The 21,724-nt window shown below is 41.8% G+C and overlaps 1 protein-coding gene across 1 annotated transcript in view; it reads left to right on the forward strand.

Moving 5' to 3' along the window:
* The window catches only part of PPEF2 (protein phosphatase with EF-hand domain 2), a 36,939-nt gene extending 26,805 nt beyond the window's left edge, over positions 1-10,134 (forward strand). The window contains exons 13-16 of the mRNA XM_016951580.3: positions 2,595-2,701; positions 3,660-3,823; positions 5,485-5,572; positions 9,081-10,134. Of these exons, the coding sequence (XP_016807069.2) occupies positions 2,595-2,701; positions 3,660-3,823; positions 5,485-5,572; positions 9,081-9,334 (613 nt within the window). The 3' untranslated portion in view covers positions 9,335-10,134. The remainder of the gene's footprint in view (positions 1-2,594; positions 2,702-3,659; positions 3,824-5,484; positions 5,573-9,080) is intronic.
* Positions 10,135-21,724: the final 11,590 nt, after the last annotated feature.

Genomic DNA, 21,724 nt, shown 5'->3' on the forward strand with positions numbered 1-21,724 from the left:
GAAATCACTTATCCAGTGACTTCAACTGTATGAAGCATAATGGAGAACTTAGAAAAAAGGAGGGAAATGTCTCTGAGCAGCCATAATTGATGATGTCTCAATGTCCATAAACCGAAGATAACATCCTTGTTTTTCTTTTTTCTTTTTTTTTCTTTTTTTGTGAGACAGGGTCTCGCTGTGTCACCCAGGCTGTAGTACAGTGGCATGATGACAGGTCACTGCAGCCTCGACATGCTAGTCTTAAGAGATCCTCCCAACTCAGCTACTTCACACCTGGTACTACAGGCGTGCACCACCATGCCCAGCTAATTTTTAAAATTTTTTGTAGAGACGAAGTCTCATTATTCTGCCCAGGCTGGTCTCAAACTCCTGAGCTCAAGCGATCCTCCTGCCTTGGCCTCCCAAAGTGCTAGGATTACAGGTATGAGCCACCATGCCTGGCCTGATAACATGCTCTTCTTAGAGGAATCCTCAGTCAGAGTCCATTTACTTTTTGTTTCAATCCACTTCTCACAATAATAGAGAGCCAGCTTGGAGCCAGCATAGCCAGATAGGTATCTGGCCTCACTCCTTGGTAGCTATGTGACCTCGACCTAATTACTATCTCTGTCTGTAATGGGCATAATGGACTTCATGTTATCGTTCTTTCTTCAATGAGTGTTGAGGGATTTAATGAGATAATCCATGTAGAGCTCTGCATTTAGTAAGTGCTTACTAAGTGTTACTTGACGTAGGGACAGGAAAGCCTTGTACATCCAGATAGCTTTCAAGGGCATTGCCCTACTCCATCCCTGCATAACTCTCCATGACTACAGATTACCAGGAGCAGCTTAAATGCTTTGTCTAACTAGTGGTTCTTAAACTTTTTAGGAGTCCCATACTTCTGTTAGCCTCTGATAAAACAACAAACTGTCTACAAAAAATTCACATATGCTCACATACCTGTGAAATTTGGGGTGAATTTTAGGTGGTTCACACTTTCTTTTCCTTTTGTAGAGACAGGGCCTTGCTCTGTCACCAAGGCCAGGGTATAGTAGCATGATCATAGATAGCTTACTGTAACCTCGAACTCCTGGGCTCAAGCAATCCTCCTGCCATAGTCTCCCAAGTAACTGAGATTACAGGCATGCACCACCATGCCTGGCTAATTTTTAAAAGTTTTTTTTGTAAAGAAACCCAGCCTAGCTGTGTTGCCCAGGGTGGTCTTGAGCTCCTGGCCTCAAGTGATCCTCCCGCTTCAGCCTCCCAAAGTGCTGGGATTATAGGCATGAGCCACCATGCCTAACTGGTTCACAATTTTTTGTGTTTTTTGAGACAGGGTCTCACTCTGGTTGTCCAGGCTGGAGTGCAGTGGCACGATCTTGGCTCACTGCAGCCTCGACCTCCCAGGCTCAGGTGATTTCCCCACCTTAGCTTCCCAAGTAGCTGGGACCATAGGCACGTGCCACCATGCCAGGCTAGGTTCACACTCTTCTAAGGATCTATGTAGCCCACTTAAAGACTGTCATGTTAAATGCCTTCAATTGCAGTAAGATTTTCATCAAACATGATTTAATTTTTTTTAACTTTTAACACGGGAAAAGATAGGTTATCTGGTCATTATTTATAGAATGATTGGTTCCTCAATAAGACATTACAAGTAACGTATGCTTACCTTTTATCTCTTTTTATATTCTTTTTTTTTTTTTTTTTTTTTGAGACAGGGTCTTACTTTTTCACCCAGGCTGGAGTGCAGTGGTGTGATCTTGGCTCACTGCAGCCTCTACCTCCTGGGTTCAAGTGATCCTCCCACCTCAGCCCCACAAGCATCTGGGACTACAGGGACACGCCACCACGCCTGGCTAATTTTTTTTTTTTGTACTTTGAGTAGAGAGGGGGGTTTTGCCATGTTGCCAAGGCTGGTCTCGAATTCCTGGGCTCAAGGAATCCACCCACCTTGGCCTCCCAGAGTGCTGGGATTACAGGCATGAGCCACCACGCCAAGCCTCTTTTTATATTCTTGTTCATTCAACTACAGATATTTATTGAGCACTTACTTTGGGCCAAGTACTGTGCCCAGCATTACTCTATTGACCCAATAAGAATGAAAAAACTAAACTAGTGTTATTTTGTTATTCATAAATTTTGCCTTCTGTTTCACATGATAATAAATTACAAGAAATGCACAACAATTGTGATAATAGATACTATTTGGTGAGTGCTTTCTATGTGCCAGGCTTTCTTCTAAGTGCTGTACATGAAATTACTCATTGTAATCTTCACAATAATCCTGTGAAGTGGAGACAGGTACCATTTTAATCACTGTTTTACGGGTGGGAAAACTGAAGCACAGGATGATTAGATAACTTTACCACAGAGGTGATCCTTCTCCAGAACTTCTTCTCTAACCACTGTCCCATACCAGGAAGGACAGCGGCATTCCCCATACTCATCCTGTTTGTGTACAACAGGGAAGAGTAAAGGAGCTCTCCCTCAAAAACTGAGCTCTTGGGAGACTGATATGTTAAGAAAGAGAGAGTGGAAATATAGTAAAATCTCTAAGTATTTTTTCTATACCAGTGTGTTAAAATGTCGCTTTTCATCTCCTGTCCCAGGATTAGCAGAGTGGAGGAGTCGGCTCTGAGAGCTCTGAGGGAGAAGCTGTTTGCTCATTCTTCAGATCTTCTCAGTGAATTTAAGAAGCATGATGCAGATAAAGTCGGTAAGAATGATCAAGTTAAAGATTCACAGAGGAAGGAAGCTAGCCAGAAAATCTCTGTCTTACACTAGTTAGCAAATAAATATTTGTTGCTTTAATGAGTGACCAAAGTTCCCTTTGGCTATATCCTCCATTTTATTCAACTTAATGTCTCATTTATTCTAACTAAATTTTAAAATTGTAAGCTTTTAACAAAGTATGAACTTAGCCAAATAGAGAGGGTGAAAAGAAATAGAGTCACGGAAGGATAACATGGCCAGAACCAAGCAAAGAACAAGTGGGAGAAGTTATAAGAGTATAAGACTGGCAAAAGATGAATGACTTGACTTGTTGAAGCTGAGTCTGTGTTTACCTAGGTATTTCATGATTTATTATCCAAGCTAAAAATGTTGTCTGCTCAACTAATGGAATTTCTAATGGACATTGACAAAATATATCCCTATTTAAAAACAGCAGTAACATTTATGAATTCATAGTAATATCTTTTCACATACACATACTGTAGCCTTCCAAGAGTTTCAGTGGATATATTCTAAGGAATTTAGGTGGTTTAATTTTTTTAAATAACCAATGCTGTAGATATATAATATTTTATGATATCATTTACAAGACTTTTATGTGGCTTGCAGAAGTATTGCCAGATTTAGTAAACAAAAATGTAAAATGCCTAATTAAGTTTGAATTACAGACAAACAGACAACAAATAATTTTTATGCAATATTTGGCACTTTTATATACTTTACTGTCTGTCTTCAATTAAAATTTAACTGGACATCTTGTATTTTATCTGGCAAGCCTAGCTTCCAGCCAACTCTGCTACTATCAACAAAAATAGTGACAGTGCCCATTATTTCTATTACCTGTAGATAGTAAGAAGGATGTCAGGATAAAAATATACACACCATTGGGCAGGAAACTAGACTTCTAGGTGACAAGGCAACAAGTTAGCTCTCACCTGTAGGTTTAATCACCTTGAGTGACTGGGCAGCAGCGGTGGAGTCTGTGTTGCATCTAGGACTGCCATGGCGGATGCTGAGGCCACAGCTGGTGAACAGCTCAGCAGACAACATGCTGGAGTACAAGTCTTGGCTGAAGAACTTGGCCAAGGAACAACTGAGTCGCGAGGTAACGGTGTGGTAATGGTGGATGAGAGCACATGTGGACTACGATACTCGTTAGAGAGAACTTGATTCAGAAACAACCAACTAGTAATAACCCAGAAAGCTGGATGGGTGAGAAAGGGGAATAACTATTTCTTGAGTTTCTATGTGTCAGGCTTTTGTGTTAAGTGGTTTTCATACATTGCCTCAGTTAATCCTCAAAACCACTCCAAGAAGTACGTATTATCAGCACCATTACACGTATGAGGACACTGCCCACAGAGGTTAGCAACTTGCCTGAGGTCATAGAACGACTAAGTTGGGACTCAAGCCAAGGTCTGTCTTACCTCAAGGCCCATTTTCTTTCTTCAACACCATGGTGCTTACCCTACTTAAAAAGTATTTATTCAATAACTGCTTATAAAATATGTAACGTATGTGCAACCTTGGGCTAGGTACTTCTTTTAACAGTGTTACTGCAATATAATTTACATACCATGCAATTCATCCATTTAAAGTGTATAATTTGGCTGGGTGCGGTGGCTCACTCCTGTAATCCTAGCACTTTGGGAGGCTGAGGAGGGTGGATCACTTGAGGCCAGGAGTTCGAGACCAGCCTGGCCAACACGATGAAACCCCATCTCTTCTAAAAATACAAAAATTAGCTGGGTGTGGTGGCATATGCCTGTAGACCCAGCTATTGGGAGGCGAGGTGGGAGAATTGCTTGAACCCAGGAGGCAGAGGTTGCAGTGAGCCAAGACCATGCCACTGCACTCCAGCCTGGGCAACACAGCAAGACTCTGTTTAAAAAAACAAATCTGAAAGGCTCCAAAGTCCAAAACTTTTTGAGTGCCAACACGATGCCACAAGTGAAAAATTCCACATCTAACACCTTTGCTTTCTGATGGTTCAATGTATGCAAAGTTTGTTTCATGCACAGAATTATTAAGAATATTTTATAAAATTACCTTCAGGCAACCAGGCACGGTGGCTCATGCTTGTAATCCCAGCACTTTGGGAGACCGAGGCGGGCAGATCACCTGAGGTCGGAAGTTCGAGACTAGCCTGACCAAAATGGCGAAACCCCGTCTCTACTAAAAATACAAAAATTAGCCGGGCGTGGTGGTGCATGTCTGTAATCCCAGCTACTTGGGAGGCCAAGACAGGAGAATCGCTTGAACCCAGGAGGCGGAGGTTGCAGTGAGCTGAGATTGGGCCATTGCACTCCAGCCTGGACAACAAGAGTGAAACTCCATCTCAAAACAAACAAACAAAAATTACATTCAGGCTAGATGTATAAGGTGTATATGAAACAAAAATTAATTTTATGTTTAAACTTGGGTCCCATACCCAAGATATCTCATTATGTACATGTAAATATTACAATGTCCGAAAAAATCCAAAATTCAAAACATTTCTGGTCCCAAGCATTTCAGACAAGGCATACACAACCTGTATGTGCAACCATCACCAGTCAATTTTAGAAGATTTTCATCATGGGTGAGGTGCTTCTTAAACCACTAGATTATTTGGTGGGCTGAACTGGGTAGAGGGAATGGAGGGATGGCAAAATATTTTCAGGTTTTTTCAAGAATGTGTGATTGTCAGGGTTGATTGTGTGTTAATTATATATTGGAACAAGCCTAAGCATATGACAAAGAAGGAAAATGAATTTTTTCTTGCAGAACATACAATCAAGTTTGCTGGAAACATTGTATCGAAACCGATCCAACCTAGAGACCATTTTTAGGATCATAGACAGTGATCATTCAGGTAAAGGCACTCATTATTCTATCACTTTTGAAGCACTGCAAGTATTTTACCTTAAACCCTTAATCTCCTTCCTGATTCATCCTCATTCATCTCCACTCAGGCATTTGGAGAGCAAGGTAAGAAGATTAGTGCTTATAAATGACAGAAACTAGGAAAGTACTTGAGTAGTATAAGCAGCCCATAGAGAAAGAAGTGGGGCAGAGAAGAATGAAGACAAACTGAATGAGAGCTTCTTATAGGAAGAATAATTATTAGAAGATGTGATATCCTCTGGACATGGTGGCTCCTGCCTTAATCCCAGCACTTTGGGAGGCTGAGGCAGGTGAATCACCTGAAGTCAGGAGTTCGAGACCAGTCTGGCCAACATGAAGAAACCTAGTCTCTACTAAAAGTACAAAAATTAGGCAGGCGTGGTGGCACATGTCCGTAATCCCAGGTACTTGGGAGGCTGAGGCAGGAGAATTGCTTGTACCCGGGAGGCGGAGGTTGCAGTGAGCCGAGGTCGTGCCACTGGACTCCAGCCCCGGCGACAGAGTGAGACTCTGCCGCGGAAAAAAAAAAGAAGAAAGAAAGAAAGATGTGATATCCTTTATATTACCATCGAAGATAGCCACAGAGTAATGAAAAGTGCTTAGAATAGAAAGGCGTTTGCAACCTCACTCCCAAAATGTTTTTTTAACTTTAAATTTCGAAATAATTATAGATTCACAGGAAGTTACAAAAAAAATATGGTGAGGTCCTGTACATCCTCATCCTGTTCCCGCAATGGTCCAAAGGCTTTTTTCAATGTTATTATTGGTTTCTTTTAAGGCATAATTCACAAACCATATAATTCACCTGTATGAAGTATGCAACTTAGTGGTTCTCAGTATAGTCACAAGATTGTGTAACCATCACCACTATCTAATTTTAGAACTTTTTTTTTTTTTTTTTTTTTGAGACGGAGTCTCCCTCTGTCACCCAGGCTGGAGTGCAGTGGCACAATCTCGGATCACTGCAACCTCCACCTCCCGGGTTCAAGTGATTCTCCTGCCTCAGCCTCCTGAGTAGCTAGGACTACAGGCGTGTGCCACCACACCTGGCTATTTTTTTTTTTTTTTGTATTTTTAGTAGAGACAGGATTTCACCATGTTAGCCAAGATGGTCTCGATCTCCTGACCTCGTGATTCACCTACCTAGATCTCCCAAAGTGCTGGGATTACAGGCGTGAACCACTGCACCTGGCCTAGAACATTTTAATCACCCCAGAAAGAAATCTCATACCTATTAGCAATTACTCCTCATTCCCTATCCCTCCTCCACGAGTCCCTGGCAACCACTAATCTACTTTCTGTCTCTATGGATTTGCCTGTTCTGGACATTTGATATAAATGGAGTCAAAATATGGCCTTTGGTGTCTGGATTATGTCACCTAGCCTGTGTTCAAGATTCATCCATGTTGCAGCAGTATCAGTTTTTCATTCCTTTTTTATGACTGAATAATATTCCACTGTGTGGACAGAACTTTTATTTATCCAGTCATTAGTTGATTGACTTTGGATTGTTTCTACTTTTGGCTATTATGAACAATGCTGCTATGAACATTCATGTGTGACTTTTTGTGTCAATATGTGTTTTCAGTTTTCTTGGGTTTATATCTAGGAGTGTAATTGCCTGGTCATATGGTGATTCTATGTTTAACTTTTTGAGGAATTACCAAATCATTTCTCACAGTAGCTGTACATATTTATATTGCCACCAACAATGTATGAGGGTTCCAGTTTCTCTACATCCTCACCAATGCTTGTTATTTTCCATTTTTGTTTTTTGTGGGGTTTTTTTTTAGTTTTTATTATACCCATTCTGCAGTTTTGACTTTCATTTCCTTAATAACTAATGATGTTGAACATTTTCATGTGCTTATTGGCCATTTGTATATCTCTTTTGGAGAAATGTCTATTCAAATCCTTTGTCCATTTTTAAATTGGGCTATTTGTCTTTTTATTTGAGTTGTAAGAGTTATTCATATATTCTGGGTACTAGGATAGTATCAGACATATGCCTTGCAAATTTTTTTTCTGATTTTGTGGATTGTCTTTTCACTTTCTTGGTAGTGTCCTTTGATGCCCGAAAGTTTTTTTTTTTTTTTTTGAGATGGAGTCTCGCTCTGTCACCTAGGCTGGAGTGCAGTGGTACGATCTTGGCTCACTGCAACCTCCGCCTCCTGGGTTCAAGCAATTCTTCTGCCTCAGCCTGCTGAGTAGCTGGGACTACAGGCACCTGCCACCATGCCCAGCTAATTTTTGTATTTTTAGTAGAGACGGGGTTTCACCATATTGGCCAGACTGGTCTTAAACTCCTGACCTTGTGATCCGCCCACCTCTGCCTCCCAAAGTGCTGGGATTACAGGCGTGAGCCACTGCGACCAGCCTGATACCCAAAAGTTTTTAATTTTGAAAAAGTCCAATTTATTTTTTCTTTTGTTGTTTATGCTTTTGGTGTTATAGCTTTTTTTAGCTATAAAACTGTTGCATAGGCCGGTCACGGTGGCTCACGCCTGTAATCCCAGCACTTTGGGAGGCCGAGGTAGGTGGATCACGAGGTCAGGAGATCGAGACCATCTTGGCTAACATGGTGAAACCCCGTCTCTACTAAAAATACAAAAAATTAGCCGGGAGTGGTGGCGGGTGCCTGTAGTCCCAGCTACTCGGGAGGCTGAGGCAGGAGAATGGTGTGAACCCAGGAGGCAGAGCTTGTAGTGAGTTGAGATTGTGCCACTGCACTCCAGCCTGGGTGACAGAGCGAGACTCCCTCTCAAAAAAAAAAAAAAAAAAACTGTTGCATAACCTAAGATCACAAAGATTTACACTTATGTTTGCTTGTAAGAGTTTTAGAGTTTTAGCGCTTACATTTAGGTCTTTGATCCATATAGAGTTAGTTTTTTTTATATAGTGTTAGGTAGGTATCTAGCTTTACTCTTTTTGCATGTGAATATCTGCTTGTCCCCCATCATTGTTGAAAAAAACTATTATTTCCCCATTAAATGATGTTGGGACCCTTGTAAAAAAATCAGTTGACTATAGATGTGTGGGGTCCAAAGGATTTTAATGGCCAGAATAAATTAGGATATGTTTGAGATGATTAAATGCAGGGTTTCTCAACAGTGGTACTGTTGATAATTCTTTGTTTTAGGGTCCATCTTGTGCATTATAAGATGTTTGGCAGCATGTCTGGCCTTTCTTTATTAGATGCCAGTAGCACCTCACCTCCATCTTAGTCATAACAAACAACAATGTCTCCAGACATTGCCAAATGTCCCCTGGAGGGAGGGGAGCAAAATTACTCCCAGCTGAAAATCACTGGTGAGCCAGTGGGTTTGTGTGATCCTCTTGGGAGTTTAAATTAGATACTAGGATTTGTGTGTCTCTCTGTTTAGCAGTAGGGAGCAGGTGTCCTTGTAAGAATGTCAGAGAAAATGAACATTAAAAACTAGACTAACTCACTGAAGTGATTTCCTCCCTCTGATAAGGGTTCATCTCACTGGACGAGTTCAGGCAGACCTGGAAGCTGTTCAGCTCTCACATGAATATCGACATTACAGATGACTGCATCTGTGACCTTGCTCGGAGCATTGATTTCAACAAAGATGGCCACATTGATATCAATGAGTTCCTGGAGGCCTTCCGCCTTGTGGAGAAATCCTGCCCAGAGGGCGATGCCTCAGAATGCCCACAAGCTACAAATGCTAAGGACAGTGGCTGCAGCAGTCCAGGTGCACACTAAGAACAGCCTGGTCTTCATCACCCAAAGTGCCTCATAGGCAATGCTCAGCTTCTCACTAGACTATCTCCCTTATTCTCCATGTGAAACTTTATGCTGAAAATTTACCTATCCATATGCATCAGAATCACCTGTGTATTTCAGTGTGGAGCGGTGGGTTGGGGTGTTGTGTATGTATGTGTTTTAAGTATATGAGTGCCCCAACCCCACCTCACAATCTTCACAAAGTAGAACTTAGGTATAGTGTTTTCAAATTCTAAAGTCCACTTCAGTTAAGAACCACTGACAATGTAACTCTCTCATTGTTTTTATTTTATGCTTTTTTTTGAGATGGAGTTTCTCTCTTGTTGCCCAGGCTGGAGTGCATTGGCGCGATCTCGGCTCACCGCAAAGTCCGCCTCCCAGGCGATTCTCCTGCCTCAGCCTCCTGAGTAGCTGGGATTACAGGCATGCACCACCACACCAGGCTAATTTTGTATTTTTAGTAGAGACAGGGTTTCTCCATGTTGGTCAGGCTGGTCTTGAACTCCCAACCTCAGGTGATCTACCCTCCTCAGCCTCCCAAAATGCTGGGATTACAGGCATGAGCCACCGCACCCAGCCTATTTTATATTTTTTATTTATTGTCTTTAACAATGTCTATTGGTAAAGGAAAGTTATTTTTAAAAATTGTATTGTAATTCCATGACCCAAGCATATGGATTTTCTTCATTATTTACTTTTTCTTACTTGTTACTGTAGTGTTTATATAATTTTATGTTCTACTTTTAAAAAAGTAAATTAATGTCTAATTGTAAACCCTTTCCCATGTGCTTCCCTTGTGATTCTGTATTCTTCATGATAATTAGTTTAATGCTTGCATAATTTTCTTTGAAGTGAATGTGCTATAATCTATGCAGCCCTTCTCCAATTGTTAAACATGTGTATTATTTCCACTTTTTCATTATTAGAAATAACACTAGGGAGAGTGTTAGGACAAATACCTAATGCATGCGGGGCTTAAAACCTAGATAACAGCCGAGCGCGGTGGCTCACGCCTGTAATCCCAGCACTTTAGGAGGCTGAGGCGGGCGGATCACGAGGTCAGGAGATCGAGACCATCCTGGCTAACACGGCGAAACCCCGTCTCTACTAAAAAAATACAAAAAATTAGCCGGGCGGGTGCCTGTAGTTCCAGCTACTCGGGAGGCTGAGGCAGGAAAATGGCGTGAACCCGGGAGGCGGAGCTTGAGATCGCGCCACTGCACTCCAGCCTGGGTGACAGAGCGAGATTCCATCTCAAAAAAAAAAAAAAAACCTAGATGACAGGTTGATAGGTGCAGCGAACCACCATGGCACATGTATACCTATGTGTATACATATGTGTAACAAACCTGCATGTTCAGCACATGTAGCCAAGAACTTAAAGTAAAATAAAAAAAAACAACACTGTAGTTAATAACATAGTGCATACAGCTTATTTTACACAAATCTTTTGAATTTTACATTTTAGTGGTATAAAATCCCAGGAATGGGATTACTTTGACAAAGGATGTTGTATTAGTCTAGGTGCTTCAGAGAAACAGAACCAATATGAAATTTACATAAGTATTTACTATTAAGAATTGGCTTACATGATTATGGAGGCTGAAAAGTCCTGAGATCTGCAGCTGACAAGCTGGAGAACCAGGAGAGCCAATGGTGTCAGTTACAGTCTAAGTCCAAAGGCCTGAGACTCAGAAGAGCCAATGGAGTCAGTTCCAGTTCATGTTTGAGTAGGCAGGAAAAAACCAATGTCCCTGCTCAAAGGCAGTGAGACAGAGAAAAATAACTCTTTCTTATTCAGCCTTTTATTATATTCAGGCTTTCAACAGATTGGATGACGTCCACTCACCTTGGCAAGGACAATCTCCTTTACTCAGCCTACAGATTCAAATGTCATATCTCATCCAGAAACATCTTTACAGACACACCCACATATAATATTTAACCAAATATCTAAATATCCTGTGGCTCAATCAAGTTGACACGTAAAGTTAACCATCACAGGTATGAACATTTTAATGGCATGATACGTATTGCCAGGTTGCTCTTCAGAACTGGGCATATCAATTCTACCATAAACTCATAAGCTTTTAGTGGGATCATTTCTAACTTATGCAAAAGGTGAATGATAGTGCTTCCATGATATTTTACTATGCATTTATGTAATTAACATCCAATGTTGGGAACAAGCCCCCCAAAATCTGGACATAAACTGGCCACAAAACTGGCCATAAACAAAATCTCTGCAGCACTGTGACGTGTTCATCATGGCCATAACGCCCATGCTGGAAGGTGGTGGGCTTTCCAGAATGAGGGCAAGGAACATCTGGCCCGCCCAGGGCAGAAAACCGCTTAAAGGCATTCTTAAGCCGCAAACAATTGCATGAGCGATCTGTGCCTTAAGGACACACTCCTGCTACAGTTAACTAGCCCAACCTATTCCTTTAATTTGGCCCATCCCTTCATTTCCCATAAGGGATACTTTTCGTTAATTTAATATCTATAGAAACAATGCTAATGACTGGCTTGCTGTTAATAAATATCTGGGTAAATCTCTGTTCAGGGCTCTCAGCTCTAAAGGCTGTGAGACCCCTGATTTCCCACTTCACACCTCTATATTTCTGTGTGTGTGTCTTCAATTCCTCTAGCGCTGCTGGGTTAGGGTCTCCCCAGCCAAGCTGGTCTTGGCAATCCAAAGCTGTCTCCACAACCTTATTTTATTTATAAACTAAGGAAATTGAGGTTTAGAGAACTTGCTGTGTATATGTGATCTAAGTTACTAACACAGCCAGGACTGGAGCCCATGATTTCTGCTGCCACCTAGGATTCTTTCCAGTTATACCCATGACTGTATTATCTGTTTGGATTGTCTATATACAATCTATGGCTCTTTCTTGTGTGACAAGCAGACCCTATCCCTATAGTGACCCCCAACCCCAGTGATTTTCCACCTCATGGTGTTTGTGCCTTTGTGTGATCTCCCCATGAGTGTAGGTGGGACCTGTGACTTGCTTCTAACCAAGAAACTATGACACAGGTGATGGGGTGTTACTCTTGTGATTATATTACATTATATAAAATTCCATGTTAGTAGACTGAAGAAAGAGAGATTTTCCTTGCTGGCTGGACAAGCTAGGAGCTATGTTAAGGAAACTCACATAAGGAATGATGGGTGCCCTGTAGGATCTGCCAACAGCCTCCGACAAATGGCTACAAAAAGCTGGGGTCTTCAAAAATATATTCACAAGGAAATACATTCTCAAATAAGTTGTGTTAGTTTGGAAGCAGGTTCTTCCTTAGTTGAGCCTCCAAATGAGAATGCAGTCTGGCCAACACCTTGAATAAAGCTTGTGAGACCCTAAGTAGAGGATCCAGTAAAGCCATGCTCAGCTTCTTTATCCACTAAGTTTGTGGTAATTTGTTCCACAGCATAGAAAATATACCTTGCCACCAGGCGCGGTGGCTCACGCCTGTAATCCCAGCACTTTGGGAGGCCGAGGCACATGGATCACTTGAGGTCAGGAGTTCAAGACCAGCCTGGCCAACATGGTGAAACTTCATCTCTACTAAAAACACAAAAATTAGCTGGGCATGGTGGCACATGCCTGTAGTCCTAGCTACTCAGGAAGCTGAGGTGAGAGGCTCGCTTGAACCTGGGAAGCAGAGGTTGCAGTGAATCAAGATGGTGCCATTGCACTCCATCCTGGGCAACACAGTGAGACCCTGTCTCAGAAAAAAAAAAAAAAAAAAAAAAAAAATATATATATATATATATATACACCTTGCTTCCCAGAAAACGTCCTATTTTCTTATTCCACTATTCAGGAAAATCTGAATTTTCATCAGTGGGTAGAATCCAGAGAAGCGTCAAGGTCATTTTTGGTAAGGCATTTCAGTGAATACTTACGACCGTGGGTTTATCTTGCCTGACTTAGTAACTGAGAGGCAAAGTATTGGTTGCAAACGCATGTCTGCATCTGTCTGTCCTATCTTGTGCAAACAGCTCAAATTCAACAAAGTGCTTATTTATTTGAGATTGTGATTTATTGTGATTAAAAGTAAGCAAATGCTCTAAGACATCAAAAGAATAATTCAGAGACAATGGGGTAAAGCCCTGGGGGTTTACTCATATAGAGAGATACAAGAGGGAGAATAGCCCAGGAAGTCCATCTCTCTCCACCAAGGGCAAGGGGCTTATCAAGACAGAAGCCACAAAGCTACATAAGGTAAAGTGATTGGTCAGTCTAAATGAGTCTTTGGTTTGTCAATTCAGGATTTGTTGATAGTGGAGGTTGATGGGGGGCTTGCTGAACCCTGAGATCCTTTCTTGAGTCTAGATAGCATAGTCACCAATTCACATCAGGCTGTTCTGCTTATTCTGATGGGTTTTCTGCGAAGCTGTTGTTCCGGTTCCTTCTTCAGGGGCCCTCACTACTTGCTGTCTTATACTCTTCAGCCTCAGTATCCCACATGTCCTGTGCACATATGCAAGGCTCACAAAAAATTTCCTTAGTCAGTTAACACAGTGAATTAATAGGGGTTTGCTTCAAGGGAGTTTTAATCTAAAATGAATTTTTTAATTGTGCTAGAAAAACATAGCAAAATCATACCTCTAATCCAGTGATTTACCCTTGACTGCTAATTAAAATCATCAGGAAGAACTTTTCAAACCTAGAATGCCTATGGCCCCCTCCAGACCAATCAAACCAAAATCTCTTTGTGAGACGTCATGCCACTGGTATGTTGGTACGTTTGAGTTTTGCTTTATTTTTAATTGACTATTATTATTATTATTATTATTATTATTAGAGATAGGATCTCACTCTGTCACTCAGGATGGGGTGCAGTGGTGTGATCATAGCTCACAGCTCACTGCAGCCTCAAATTCCTGGGCTCAGATGATCCTCCTGCTTCAGCCGCTTGAGTAGCTAGGACTACAAGTGTGTACCACAATGCTTGGCTAAGTTTTAAAGAAAAATTTGTAGAGACAAGGTCACGCTACATTGCCAGGCAGGTCTCAAACACCTGGGCTCAAGCAATCCTCCCTCCTTTGTCTCCCAAAGTGTGGGATTAAAGGTGTGAACCACCACACCAGACCGACAAATAATGATTATATACATTTATGGAGTACAATGTACTGTTTCCTTACATGCAGACATTATGGAATGATCGAATCAGCCTAATTAACCCTAATTAACATATCCATCACTTCAAATGTTTATAATTTATTTTGGTAAGAACATTGAAAATAATCTCTTTTAGCTGTTTCGAAATCTACAAAACACTATTAACAGTTATAGTCACCATGTTGTACATGGCACACCGGAACTTATTTCTCTCGTCTAACTGAAACGTTGTACCCTTTGACCCAATGTCTCCCCTTTTCCCATCTATCCCCCTGTCTCTAGCCTGTGGTAACCATCATTCTACTCTCTATTTCTATGAGTTAGACTTTTTAAGATTTCACATATAAGTGAGATTATGTGGTATTTATCTTTCTGTGCCTGGTTTATTTCATTTAGCATAATGTATTCTAGGTTCATCCATATTGTCACAAATGACAAAATTTCTACTTTAGGCTGGTCTCAAACTCTTGAGCTCAAGAGATCCACCTGCCTTGGCCTAACAAAGTGCTGGGATTACAGGCATGAACCACCACACCCAGGAAAGGTTCTATTTTCTACACATCCCAGCCAATACTTGTTGTCACTCATCTATTTGATAACAGCCAATGTAACATGAGTGAGGTGATAACTCCTTGTGGTTTTACTTTGCATTTTTCTGATTATTAGAGACGTTTATTGGTATGTTTGAAATACTCCCCAGGTGGTGCTAATGTGCAGCCAGGCTTAGTACCGTTCATCGAATTGGTTTACCCTGCAATAATAAAGGGTGATTATTTGGTAAGACTATCCTACTGCTATCTGCACTGGTATAACCATCAATATGAGAAGTCAATTCAGAAACCAAACCTTTTCAGATTTAGATGACTAAACTGCTAAATACCCTCAAATTATATTAACAGACCCAAGAACTCTTGATGAAAACAGATTAAAACATACAAAGTTATCCAAGAATTATTAATTTTTTAAACTGGAAATTTACTATCATTAGTTTTTCTTTAGAAAGCTGGGACATATAAACCAGTTGAGACTTTACATTAGTACCACTCTAAAGATCTTCTCCCTTGGTTTTTACGCCTGAATATCCAACTGCTTTCTAGACATCTCCACCTACATCTCTCATGAACATCTCAAATATAACATGTTCAAATGTGACAATCTCTTCACCCCCAAACCGTTTTGGCTCCTAATTTCTGTATTTCAGGTTGGTACCCCACTTTCTATGCAGTCTGTTACCCAGGCTTAATTCCTCTACCTCTCTCACTCCCCCAGTCGCAACGGTTTCCAAGTTTTGAGAATTCTGCTTCCTAAATATTCCTGATCAACTCTCTCTTCTCCATCCCCACATCCATGGCTGAAATGCACACCTTCACTGTCTCTGGCCCTCTCCTGTTACAGCCTCCACTTCCTTGAGCCCCTTGCTCGGTTTGGTTCAGTCCCATCCTCTATCCTCCCCACCCTTCCCAAGCATCCAGAATGATCTATCTAAAATGCAAATTGGACTGTGTCACTTTTCAGCCTAAATCCTCTAAGTGGCTTCCCCAAACCCACAGCATAAAGTCTAAGTCTTTAATATGGAATGCCAGGCCCTTCACAGGCTGACTCCTGCCTGCCCTCCCATCTCATCCCTGCCCCTTATGCTCTAGCACAACACACTGCTCCTGATTTGGGCTTTTTGCTCACATTATTCCCCTCTCTGGCACACAGTCCCTCAGATACCAATGATCTATTTCTCTTTATCTTACTTGACCTATCAGTAGCATTTGACAGTTCAAATTACCATTCTCTTTTTTTTTTTTTAACTACCTGACAGCTTTCTCAGTCTCAGCTCACTGCAACTTCCACCTCCCAGGTTCAAGCGATTCTCCTGCCTCTGCCTCCTGAGTAGCTGGGATTACAGATGCGTGCCACTGTGCCCAGCTAATTTTTGTATTTTTAGTAGAGACGAGGTTTCACCATGTTGACTAGGCTAGTCTTGAACTCCCGACCTCAGATGATCCACCGACCTTGGCCTCCCAAAGTGCTGGAATTACAGACATGAGTCACCGCGCCCTGCCAGGCTGTTTTTCAACCTCTTTTTTCTTCTATCTTCATTCATTCCTTTGTTGATCTCATCCAGTCTCTTTTTTTTTTTTTTTGAGACTGAGTCTCGCTCTGTCGCCCAGGCTGGAGTGCAGTGATGCAATCTCGGCTCATTGCAAGCTCCGCCTCCCGGGTTCAAGCCATTCTCCTGCCTCAGCCTCCCGAGTAGCTGGGATTACAGGTGACCGTCACCACGCCTAGCTAATTTTTTGTGTTTTTAGTAGAGACGGGGTTTCACCGTGTTAGCCACGATGGTCTCGATCTGCTGACCTCGTGATCCGCCCACCTCGGCCTCCCAAAGTGCTGGGATGACAGGCATGAGCCAACACACCTGGCTGATCTCATTCAGTCTCATTGTTCTAAATGCAATCCATATGGTTAAGACTCTGAAGGTTGTATCTCCACCCGAGACAACTCCCCTAACACTTAAATATTTAATGAACATCTCAAACTTAACATTCCCCAAATAAGTTCACTATATTTCCCCTACATCTCTTCCTCCCTGGTCTTTTCTAATTAAATATCAATGCCATCCTACCAGTTCACTCAGGTGAAAGACAAAGCAAAAACTAAAACAAAACCCTTGGAATAATACTTGACTTCTCTCCTCATTTCCCACATCTGATCGATCTTGTTGACTTTCCCTTCAAAACACATCTAAAATTGAGCCATTTTTACTCCCCATTGCTACCACCTTAAAATCATTAGTCCAGTTATTTATTAGTCCATACTATTTCTCGCCAGTGTCTCCAATGCTTCTTTTGCCTCTATTGAAGTGCTTCTCAAATGTTTTCATCTCAGGATCCTTTTATACTCCCAAAAAGTACTGACGATCCCAAAGAACTTTTGCTGATGTGGCTTATATCTATTGATATTTACTGTATTAGAAATTAAAACTGAGAATGGCAAGGCATAGTGACTCATGTCTGTAATCCCAGCACTTTGGGAGGCCAGCTGATAACACATGGAGCAGAAGAATCACCCCAGTTAACTCACAGAATTGTGAAATATCATAGATGGTTATTGTTGTTTTAAACCACTAGCTTTTGAGGTATTTGTTATGTAGCAGTAGATAACTCAAAACATTGACAATCCAAGGAATTAAAGTTTAGTTGTATTAATCAAAATAGAAGGATAATTTCAGGAAGGGCACATAATTCCCAGAAACGATCTTTTCTGAGAAAATGCTAATAGTCATAAAAGAATTTCTCTGTTTTAGCATTTTTGACATGTCTTCAAGTTGTAAATAAGTGTTTTAGGTTTTGGTTATTTATTTAATTAATTAATTAATTTATTTATTTATTGAGACAGTTTTCACTCTTTTTGCCCAGGCTGGAGTGCAATGGCCCGATCTCAGCTCACCGCAACCTCCACCTCCCGGGTTCAAGCGATTCTCCCTCCTGCCTCAGCCTCCCGAGTGACTGGGATTACAGGCATGTGTCACCATGCCCAGCTAATTTTGTATTTTTAATAGAGACGGGGTTTCTCCATGTTGGTCAGGCTGGTCTCGAACTCCCAACCTCAGCTGATCCACCCGCCTTCGCATCCCAAAGTGCTGGGATTACAGGTGTGAGCCACCGTGCCCGGCCTTGTTTTGTTTTTTTTAAAAAAAATTATTACTAATGCTGGACATAGAACTCACATGCAGACATAATTAGGGTTTCATAAATCTCTAAAGACCATTATTTTATTTTATTTACTTATTTATTTGAGATAGAGTTTTGCTCTGTCACCCAGGCTGGAGTGCAATGGCACAGTCTCAGCTCACTGCAACCTCTGCCTACCGGGTTCAAGCGATTCTCCTGCCTCAGCTTCCTGACTAGCTGAGATTACAGGTACACACCACCACACCCAGCTACTTTATTTGTACTTTTAGTAGGGATGGGGTTTCACCATGTTGGCCAGGCCGGTCTCGAATTCCTGACGTCAGATGATCTACCCGCCTCAGCCTCCCAAAGTGCTGGGATTACAGGCATGAGCTACTGCGTTCAGCCATAAAGACCATTATTTTAAATTTGAGTGTTTATTTCTATAGAAATCAAAACCTCCTTTAGTCTGCATTTTAATTATTAAAACAAAGGGATAAAGTTTTTAATCCCTGTGTTAGTGTCTTGAAATATTTCTCAGTCACAGACTCAGAGACTGTTAAGAATTATAAGGAATTTCAGATATTAAGTACAACCTCTAAAGCATTTCTCTGGAGAAAAACCTCGAAAGATACAGGTGTCCTCCAGGCTTTGTGGAAATGCTCCAGGGTAGAGGTCACTGCTCCTACAGGCAGCCTAGTTCTGTATGTGGAGAGATATATGAATTAGAAAGTTTTTTTTCTTTTAACTTTTATACCAGGCATCGGCCTGGTATAAGAATGTGGAGTCAGAAGATTTGGATTTCAGTTCCTGGCTGTAGGATCTAGGTTATCTGAGCTACAGTGGCCACCCTGAGCTTCTGCGACTCTGCTTTTCAGGAGCAGGGAGAAGCTCTACCTACCTACATCAGTGTGTCGAGATTTCTGGGGGCGTGGGGGGATGGGTGGGGGAGATGCTAATTAACATACACAAAAAGACACAGAATTGTCATTGCCATAACCCTCATCTTAGTCTTAAACTAAATGATACAGAGCTGAATCTCTTTATTACTATTGATTGATCATAAACTGGTTTATTTTTCTCACAGATGAAGATAATTTTAGACATGATTTTTTTGTAAACAGATTAGTTATTAGATTTCATTTTAATTTTTTTAACTTTTTTCTTAAAGACAAAGTCTCGCTCTTGTCCCCCAGGCTGGAGTGCAATGGTGCAAACTCAGCCTACTGCAGCCTCCGCCTCCCGGGTTCAGAGCTCCTGAGTAGCTGGGATTACAGGCGCCTGCCACCACGCCTGGCTAATTTTTGTATTTTTAGTACAGATGGAGTTTCACCATGTTGGCCAGACTGGTCTCGAACTCCTCACCTCAGGTGATCCGCCCACCTCGGCCTCCCAAAGTGCAGGGATTACAGGCGTGAGCCACTGCACCCGGCCTAGATTTCATTTTAATTTTTGAACTGTTTTAAACACACTCGGTTTTTTTTTCTGTTCTGTAAACTAATTTTTATGGTTCTATTTATGGCAAATGATATTGATTTCTCTAGTACAGTATTGAGGTAATACTATCTTTTTTTTTTTTTTTTTTTTGAGATGGAGGACGGAGTCTCAATCTGTTTCCCAGGCTGGAGTGCAGTGGTGTGATCTCAGCTCACTGCAACCTCCGCCTCCCGGGTTCAAGCGATTCTCCTGCCTCAGCCTCCTGAGTAGCTGAGATTACAGGCGTGTGCCATCACACCTGGCTAATTTCAGTATTTTTAGTAGAGACAGGGTTTCGCTATGTTGAGGCTGGTCTCGAACTCCAGACCTCAAGCGATCCGCCCACCTCAGCCTCCAAAAGTGCTGGGATTACAGGCGTAAGCCACTGAGCCCGGCCGTGTTTTCTTTTAAAATAAAATTATCTAGAGTTTGAAAATCTCTTTGTCTTGCAGATAAAGTACAAACTCTGTGACCCAGCCTGTGCCATATGTGCAGTCTCAAAACTCTTTCTAGACACTTGGATCTTCCTGCAGCCTGCACACACACCACTCCTCTCACATTCTGTTTCCCCTCCCTGACTTGCCCTCCTTCCTGTGGGCCTGGCCTTTATTCTTCAAGACCCAGCTTCAACGCCCTCCCCTCTGTGCAGCCTTCCCTTGACTGCTTCCTCCTCACTGCCTCCTCTCAGGCACCAGCTTGCCTTATGTTGCTCAAGGTAGAGCCTGAATCACCCACTCATTGCAGTGACTGGTGTGCATGCCGGCGGCCTCCACTGCTCTGCGAGTTCCCTCAGAAGACAGGGCAGGTTTCATGTGTCTGCGTGGGCACACAGTAGGCACTCCATAAATATAATTTGAGTTCACAAATATTAATAAGGGTCCAAATATCCTTGTTTCTATGTTGGAATCCACCACCAGTTACAAATTCAGTATGAAATGTCTCTAGGAAGATAATGGTCAGAAAAAAATTGCATCACACAGAACCCAACCTAGTCACCACAACACCAAAAATTCATTTTTTCTTTTAAACAGAAAGATTAAAAGCCAACATGCACAAACGTTTTTATTTAAGTGATAATATTCTGGGGTTGTGAGCACACGGAGAAACAGGCACATTATTGGTAGAGGTGTAAATCAGAGCAAAAAATGCTCATTCTCTTTGACTCAGAATTCCATTTTCTATATGACTGTTGACAGAAACACTCTCAAGAATGCAAAGGCCATATGTACCAAGACTTCCTGGAAACATTGTTTGTAAAAGCAAAAGCCCCGAAATCTACCCATAAAGTCCACTAATAAGAGATGAGGTGAGCAATTATCCCCATCCCTATGTTCCAGGAAATACTATGCGGCCACTAGGAAGCATGATCTATGATTCACTGTGGGTACTCTTGGGGCTTGAGATCTGGTGGGATTTTCATTTTGCATTCAATGGTGCACCAGGAAAGACTTGAATGAAATTTCGGAAGCCAATCTGATTGCCAAGGCTATTACTATTCAGTATCTTTTGGGGTTTTTCTTATGATGATGAGTTACTTTTGTAATTAAAAATTACGATAAAATACATATTTTAAAATGAAACTAGTTTGATGTCTCTTTAGAAAAGGGCCATGGCCAGGCATGGTGGCTCATGCCTGTAATCTCAGCACTTTGAGAGGCCAAGGCGGGTGGATCACCTGACGTCAGGAGTTCGAGATCAGCCTGACCAACATGGCAAAACCCCATTTCTACTAAAAAATACAAAAGTTAGCTGGGCACGGTGACAGGCGCCTGTAATCTTAGGAGAATCGCTTGAACCCCCGGGGAGGCGGAGGTTGCAGTAAGCCGAGATTGCGCCATTGCACTCCAGCCTGGGAGACAGAGCAAGACTCCGTCTAAAAAAAAAAAAGGGCCACTACACCTCACTACATTATTTTTTTAAGAGCCACTAGATGTCGCTCTGAGCAAATGCTCTGTGTGGCAACAGTAGCTGCTAGAAAATGCTGATCCCTTATCACCAACTAGCTAGAAATAGCAATGTTACCAGGTCACAGGAAAACGCTGACTCCCAAGGAAGAGTCCCCATAGAATGCCTGCCTATGCTGGCACCAAATGGTAGAAATC

This window comes from Pan troglodytes, chromosome 3 (assembly GCF_028858775.2).
Source record: "Pan troglodytes isolate AG18354 chromosome 3, NHGRI_mPanTro3-v2.0_pri, whole genome shotgun sequence".
Taxonomy (NCBI): domain Eukaryota; kingdom Metazoa; phylum Chordata; class Mammalia; order Primates; family Hominidae; genus Pan; species Pan troglodytes.